The following is an 8,049-nucleotide window of genomic DNA, read 5'->3' as shown; positions in this document are numbered from 1 at the left end:
GTGACCTACATATTTTGCCACATCCAGGTCAAACATAACCATTGTTCGCCGGTGGTCGATCAAGATTTTCTTTTGTGAGTGACTTCCAGCTGTCTCGTTCTGAAGCCGCATGCAACCAGGCACTCTCTTCTATGTTAGCTAAGGCAAGTTGGCGCCTAAGCTGGTCTTGAAAGCGTTTTCGCGGGGCACCTCTGTTACGTGGACCACCTTTTACCTCACAAAAAAAAAGATTACTTTCGGCATAAGTTCGTTCCCCATCCGGTATACGTACCCTACCCAGTGTAACTGTCGGACCATAAATGGTCCCTCTATACTGTCCATACAGGCGTTCGCAAGGACATCACTGTTTGTAGTGCGGTCTTGCCACCGTATGTCCATGATGCAGCGCAAACAGCTTTGGTGAAAGCGTTCTAATAGTTGTATTTGCTCTCCGTATGATACCACTGTCTCAGATCGTTACAGAAGGGTTGAGAGAACCATTGCTTGGTAGATATAAGCACCTTCTAAATGGGGAGAAACTAATGTTGTGTAATCGCCTCACAGACTAGCACTTAGGTTTAGCGCTTCGACTTGGTGTTTCATTAATGTGGTTACATTCTTAAAAGCTAGTTTTGGATAAGTAGCACATTAATTAGTGTAAGTACTTGATCCATATGCTTCTAGGTTTGTGGCCCGCGATACGAGTGGCGGAAATATATATACTCTGTTCGATGAATACAATTTGGCATTACTGTTTTAATTGAATTGAACATTATAACATGTAAGTAGTTTTTTTTGTTATTGCCTATTTTCATAACATCGAACGAAACACGAACTTAAGATCTGATTGATTCAAACCGAACCCAAACTATACTCGTCATCAAAACTAACCAAAATCAAACTTAAGATTTGACCGAACCGAATCAGAACTTGGGTTCGATTCTCTTCTCAAATGCATTCATAGGATGTCAGTACTCGCTAGTCATGCGAAGTCAGTACTTGCTATTCATACGAAGTCATTACTTGCTATTCATACGAAGTCATTACTTGCTATTCATACGAAGTCATTACTCGCTATTCATACGACGTCACAGCTTGCTATTCAAACGAGGTCACTTTTGCATTTTTTCCCTCGATTTAAGGTTTTTAAAACGGAATAGGATGCAATGCGGAAGACGCTTGCTTATTGTATACTTTTTGTCTTTTATTTTTCAGGAAAGAAATGCAGGTTATGCTCAACTGATTCCGGTTTCAGTTGAATGGTTTACATTTCTCTCAGATATAAATTACCAACATCTTCCTTCTACATACATTCAACCATTAAACAGCAAAGGAACCATCCGCAGACCAAAAATGTTCGGGCTTGAATTTTTTTGTCTATTTAATTTTTTAAATTTTAAATTTATTTACTTTTTTTTATAACGATTTAATGTCCAACTAAAAAAAAAAGGAATGTACAGTGTTTGTCTTTACTATTTATATATATATCTATATTTCATATGGGTTTCATTGTTTTATTTCAGATTTTACGATTATACAAAAAGAAGATATATATTTCAAAATGGAAAAAATGGAAAAAGAAAAACAATCGGTCAGATCAATGGCCGCAGGAATTTCTTTGATTGGCGTGGCACAGGCCGCAAAGACTGAAAATTCAAGCTATGTGAAAGTGTTGTGGGGCTTTCTTACAGTGATAGCGATTGCCGTCTTGCTTTTTCACTTGAGCTTGTAATGTATTGTACCAGAATAGATAGATAGATAGATAGATAGATAGATAGATAGATAGATAGATAGATAGATAGATAGATAGATAGATAGATAAATAGATAGATAGATAGATAGATAGATAGATAGATAGATAGATAGATAGATAGATAGATAGATAGATAGATAGATAGATAGATAGATAGATACTATTTTTAAAACCACATTCGCTTTATTTTTAACATTATTATTTTGTTTAATTGTTTCCAATTCACAATATCAGTGATATGCAAATTAAGCCCCTGCGGGCCGTGGATGATATCTGACTAGTAGATTTTCGAATCAAGTTAAAATTTTGCCCTATTACTCACTGCCCCCCACAAAGCATGTATCAATTTAAACAAAAACTATTAATTAGTTAGTGTTAATATTGTTTTATTTGGGAAATCAATTTACAGCATTGAGAAATATCACATTTCTTTCCTTTACATAAGCTTTGTTTGTTTTTATGATTTTCCAAAAATAATTTTGTTAGTTTAAGCTCTGTTTAGGTCTCTAGACTTCTCACAGCCATACCCCCACCACTCCAATCAGTCAAAATACTAGGCGTTTTTTTAAATTAAGCCTCTTTCTGAAGAGTAAAGTAGCGCTCGGGTGACAGAATTTCATATTTTAAAAAAAAAACTTTTTTTTTTTTATAAAAGACTCTAAAAACTATGCATCAGAATTGTAACTCTGGCCGTTCTTTTTCTATCCTTCCTTTTTATGTTTGTGTTTTTTTTTTCCATGTTTTAGTCTTAATTATTGTGTTTGTATGTTACAACAATCGTTCTTTCTGTGACATTAAACTACAGACAAAGAAAGACAAACTAAAGACACACAAAGAAAGACAAACTGACTGATAAGGCTTGTCTTCGATTCCGAAGATTACTGACTACAGAGAAAGCTTATGAACCTGATAAGCTTCATTTATAAATTATTTTTTTTTCAGTTTGTTTGCTAAATACAGAAAGTACTCCAAGCATGCTGACATCAATATAGGGTTCAGTCACCTCGACTTCCCAGCCGTAACAGTCTGCAATGTGAACATCATGCGGAAGTCTATGGTAAAACTTTCTATTTGTACAAACCAACTGCTAAAGATCAATATGTCAATTTGCTAATGATTTTAAGCTACAACCTAGATCAGTGTTTCCCACATTGTGACCCAAGGAACCCATTGTGTTCCGCGAGGCCTGAATTGATGTTCCATGAACTTATGGAGTAATTAACTAGTAGGCCATCACCTGAATTAATCTTTTAAAAAAAAATAAACAAAGTGTTCCATTAAATATTCAGTGTCCCGTTAAGGACAAAAAAAACAACAGTAACATAGAGGACATGTGTTCTGTCTAGGTTGAATTCATTGGAGACCTTTATTATTCAAAACTTTAGGGCTTGAAGCAATTTTTCGATTATTTTAATGTTCAGTTTTAATCAGTAACACCCAACACTTAGAATAATTTATTTTTTTGTTACATGAAAGAAGAGATGTAAATGTTGATTTCACACTTGAAGCAGTTCTGGTTCTGGTTCACTCTCCCTCTCTCTCTCTCTATATATATATATATATATAAGAAAGTAATACAAAAGGTCATTATGGTCTCTAGGGCTTTATATATATATATATATATTGGGGGGTGTTACGTGCGCATCTTAGTGTGAATGTGAAATGGTGCGATTGCGTGTTGAAAGGAAAGAAGGACCGAAATGGAGGACTATGAACAAGAAAGTGTTTTCAGTGTTAATAAAGATTAAAGTATTTATAAACTGTGATTAGTCGTTTACATGTCTAAAGAGTCTCATCCAATATAAATATATATATATATATATATGGCCTTTTAAAAGGGACATCTTTATTGGAGTCGAAAAGCTGATAAGTGTTAGTAGTTTTAAATACCTTGGAGTTATTGACACAGCTGAAGAAACCAAAAACATTTCTTCATGGAACAGTATCAGGAAAAGAAGAAGAGGCAGCAAATATTTTTAAAAAATGGACAGGCCTCTCATTGAAGTAAATTCTATCTTTGACAAAAAAAAACAGAGATGAAGATGGTCAACGGATCTTGTGTAGTGCCCCAACGATTTAACAGACTAAGGGGATGGTGGAGGTGATATGAAAGATATCTAATATACAGAGTTACACAGATTGATTGTAAGTAAAAGGTTAACTACCGTTCAGACCTTGCTGATTATGTAATAGTCGTTTCATTGGCCATCAGAGTTGGTTGGACTCAGGGGCATCCTAAGTATCCTGATATTCCAAATTCCAGACTTTACAGAGTTTCGATTCAGAGACCCCCGCTGTTTGAAACCCAAGCGTTTTACCACTTAGCAATCTAGCCTCTTCAGTGGTATTGTAGAAAGAAGAAAGTCTCGTTTCTAAAAGTTAATTACAGGTCTTGCAGTTGACATGCATATTTAAATTCTTTATACACTTTGCTAACTGTATTTAATAAAATTGTGATTCAATACTAGGTGAAGCACTCATCAAAGGAGATGCAAGTGTTTGTCTCTTCGCTAAATACACAAGACTGGGTAGCCAAGGCGGCCAACTCGAGCTCAACAACAAGCACAACTGGAGCTAAAAGTATTGTCAAGAGAGCAGCAGATACTGCCAACACCGACCCATATAATAGTACTTATAATGGTACAATTACAACTTTTACAGCATATGCAACTTTTACAACAGAAGCAACTTCTACAACAGAAGCAATTTATTACGACACAGCCAATGATTACAACGATGACTATGGGCCAAGTTTCGCTTCTCAGATGAACGAATACTATGATGAATACGTGTAAGTTCCCATTTGTTGTGTTGTCCTATAATTACAATACCTCTATTTAGCGCATACCTTCCTGGAAACTTTTGGGTGAGTAGGCTCAAAAAACCTGGTCAGAGATCTCGAGAACGGCTTAATCTATTTTCATATAAATTTGACATATAGTTTTCTTTCTATAGGGGTGTTTTGGGTGCAGTGTCTTGGTCGGCCCTTTTGGTTTAAAAAAATGCAGTTTTGAAGGACATGGTCAGCATTTTTTGGTGGCACTTCACATGAGCAGATTTCACTGGTTCCAATTTTGAACATATGCTGTCTCATTCTGTTGTGTCCGGTCCGGAGGCGAAAAATTAAACTTTGATCTTGTCGGGATAGCTTTTTTTATCCAGAGTAAAAATACAGGAAAGGAGAAAGACGGTCAACAGATCTTGTGTGGTGCCCAATGGTTCAACAGGTTATGGGACAGGTGAAGATGATGGTGAAAGAGACTAGAAAATATTTATCTTGAACCTGTGGGTAGTTTCGCATGTTAGCACTAGGGGACCGTTCAAAAATTTGCAAAGGGGGAGATATAAAATAAATTAAAATATATGGCTTTTATGTAGCGCTACTTTCATGCTTATAGCATGCTCAGAGCGCTTTGGTCCAATCTCATTTGTGGACCAGTAGGAGAAGGTTTCAAGGGGCTCAGTAAACACAACTCTGCCCGGATCGGATGTAGAACCTCGAGCCCCCTTGATAGGTAGCCAAGCCAAGCTAAGTTCAAGCGCACTTAGCCTCTCGACCACGCTTCCCGATAGCCATTTGGAAATATTTTTTTGTAATAAGTAGTAATAACGAAAATGAATGGTCGTGTAAAGACTACCAATCTGAAAAGTTGCTTTTGTGTTCTGTTGGTTCTAAATGTAATTGTATATGGCGATTAGAATAAAAAGTCTCTAAGGTCCTCCAACAGTCTAGACAAACCACAGCTCACTTCGTGTCATTTTTTTTTTCTTTTGCGTAAAACTATTGGACTATTGTGGGCTTGGAAGAAAGACTTTGCAGTGTAACTTCTTATTTAATATCCACATAGAGGGGTCAATAGAAGCACTGCTTAGAGGGTACTGATTTTTGTAGGCAGGCGAGAGATTTATTTCGCCAAATAAATAGACGTATACAAATGTTTTATATGCAAATCCAGTAACGTAGCTAAGGTTTTGGTGGCCCGTGGGGGGGGGGGGGGGCTAGACCTCTTAAGGGGCCCCTCCATTTTGACATTGAACATCATGACATGAGATAGTGGCGTAATATTTACATGTAAAAACAAATTTCGGAAACTTATTTAGGGGCCCCTCTCAAATGCGAACCAGGGGATTTTCAAATTTGGACCACTAGCTACGCCACTGTACAAATCATTATATAGAATGAATTTGAGTGTGTAAATGTTACTGGAAAGATATCTAATAATAAGGAAGCATAACAAGAAATAAATAGAATAAGAAATAATAGACTGCTATTACTGTGGCAGAGGAGGTAATGATTAAAAAAAAACAACAACTTTATTTAGATTCTTGTTATAAAAAAGGTGAGAACACCTTTCTTTAAAATATACGATTTTAGTGATCTATACGTATTTACCTTATTACAAACTCAAATGAATTATATTATTTCATTCTTGTCTATTTTCTAGAATCAGACAAAAGATGCTAAAATCGTTCTTGGACAGTTTTGATAACGGCTTCGACTTGCCTCAAGATACATACGAAGATCTCTTTTACAAATCGGTAAAATAAAATACTATTTTGCACATAAATCTTATTAAGAAACACAAATATTTACTAAATATGTATTTGAGAAAAAAAATCTCCCATATTTGCTTTTTGTTTAGTGACCTGGTCAGGTAGCATTCATACTTAATCGTGTGTACAAAAAAAAATATATTGGGAAATGTGGGAAATCGCTCAAGCGACGATTCATTCTTCATGGGAGGACGAGCTATTCACCTAGTACTCTATTTTGTTCTCTTATTATTTATATCTTTACCTTTGATCTATCTAAAACGTCTGGATTGGATAATGGGATATAATTTCTGTCATTAAAATCATTTTTAAAAACAATTTTAAAAAATGGAAACTTCTGTTGGTACAGACGTTAACGAAAAACATTGATATATCTAGTTCAGTGATTCTCCAACTGTAGGGGGAAGGCGACCTCTGCTAGGGGTAGTGGCGTCATGCTGTCAAAAAGAGGGAGTTTTTTTTTTTTAATTGTTTTAATTTCAACAATACGTGATGATTATATAACAATTAAGCAGATTGCAAACGTTTCGGCTTTTGAGGTGGTCTTTTTGGGAACTGAACCAGGCCCCTCGCCTTAGTGGTGGGGGTTGCAAGGCAGGGTTACAACACTATTTTTTTTTATTTGACAAGATAATCTATTACAGAATCAAGATAGTATCAGTGTCCTAATTGATGATCAGTATGAGCAAGGACAGAAACATAAAACATATGTACATTTTTCATAACGCGGCCTACGGAGAAATGCATATTTTTTTTTAATCGACTCTTTTATAGTAAATTATACGTTTCTTTTTCTTCACAAACTTTTCTCTGTTTTTTTTTGTTTCTAAATAACTTTAGCGTAATATTTACTTAATTATTTGTAACTGTATATTTATTTTTTGCAGTACAATAACGACTCCTGGGAGGCTGTTTCCAACAGATCCACAATTGCAACATTGGTGGAGAATTTTAAACATTACTACAGCCTTATGAATATGTAAGTCTACATCTCTCTTCAATATATATATATATATATTGGGAAGGAATATATATTTCTTATCAAGGATACGCATTTTAACCGCTAATAGAAATAGTCGTCCGAAGACAATCGGCGATAGGTCAACTTTTACTGACCACCGCCAGACAACGGATATCTATATCTCTTTGCGGAATGTGACTAAACCTGTAGATTACAGCTAGGACTGTACGTAGAGACTTAAAAGTCATCTATTGTTGTGACACGGTTACTGTGTGAGGTCAACCGTGACCCACGGTCAAGTGTTGGGTATCGAGAGTTAGGGGACTTGGGGGAAGTGACGAGTGTGTAAACAAGAATAGAGAGAAGTCAGCGAGCGAAGTTGGGAATCTGTATATAACGTTGCCGTGTATATATGTTATGTTGAAATGTTACACAATTAAAAAGCACTTTAAACTTAAAAAGACTTGTTTCTTCACATCTATATTCTTTTATCTTTGAGCGCGGTGTTTCTTCTTAGCAGCTAGAATATGTTTCATGCAAGTGATTAGCCTGTATTTTTGTAACGTGGACCTAAAGTCGTACTTCCTGGGCGTGACGCTAAGTAGTGCTTGCTGGGCGTGACGCTAAGTAGTGCTATTATGGCGTGACGCTAAGTAGTGCTTGTTGGGCGTGACGCTAAGTAGTGCTTGTTGGCCGTGACGCTAAGTAGTGCTTGTTGGGCGTGACGCTAAGTAGTGCTTGTTGGCCGTGACGCTAAGTAGTGCTTGTTGGCCGTGACGCTAAGTAGTGCTTGTTGGGCGTG

At 36.2% G+C, this 8,049-nt stretch overlaps 1 protein-coding gene across 1 annotated transcript in view; it reads left to right on the top strand.

Moving 5' to 3' along the window:
- The first annotated feature begins 1,182 nt into the window (after nucleotides 1-1,182).
- LOC106079836 (amiloride-sensitive sodium channel subunit alpha-like) overlaps nucleotides 1,183-8,049 on the top strand; it is a 22,061-nt gene continuing 15,194 nt past the window's right edge. The window contains exons 1-6 of the mRNA XM_056028576.1: nucleotides 1,183-1,334; nucleotides 1,503-1,707; nucleotides 2,675-2,789; nucleotides 4,201-4,523; nucleotides 6,178-6,271; nucleotides 7,174-7,265. Coding sequence (XP_055884551.1) covers nucleotides 1,541-1,707; nucleotides 2,675-2,789; nucleotides 4,201-4,523; nucleotides 6,178-6,271; nucleotides 7,174-7,265 — 791 coding nt within the window. The 5' untranslated portion in view covers nucleotides 1,183-1,334; nucleotides 1,503-1,540. The remainder of the gene's footprint in view (nucleotides 1,335-1,502; nucleotides 1,708-2,674; nucleotides 2,790-4,200; nucleotides 4,524-6,177; nucleotides 6,272-7,173; nucleotides 7,266-8,049) is intronic.

This window comes from Biomphalaria glabrata, chromosome 5, assembly GCF_947242115.1.
Source record: "Biomphalaria glabrata chromosome 5, xgBioGlab47.1, whole genome shotgun sequence".
Lineage (NCBI taxonomy): Eukaryota > Metazoa > Mollusca > Gastropoda > Planorbidae > Biomphalaria > Biomphalaria glabrata.
Note: the sequence above shows the minus strand (reverse complement) of the source record. Positions and strands in the feature narration are given on the sequence as shown.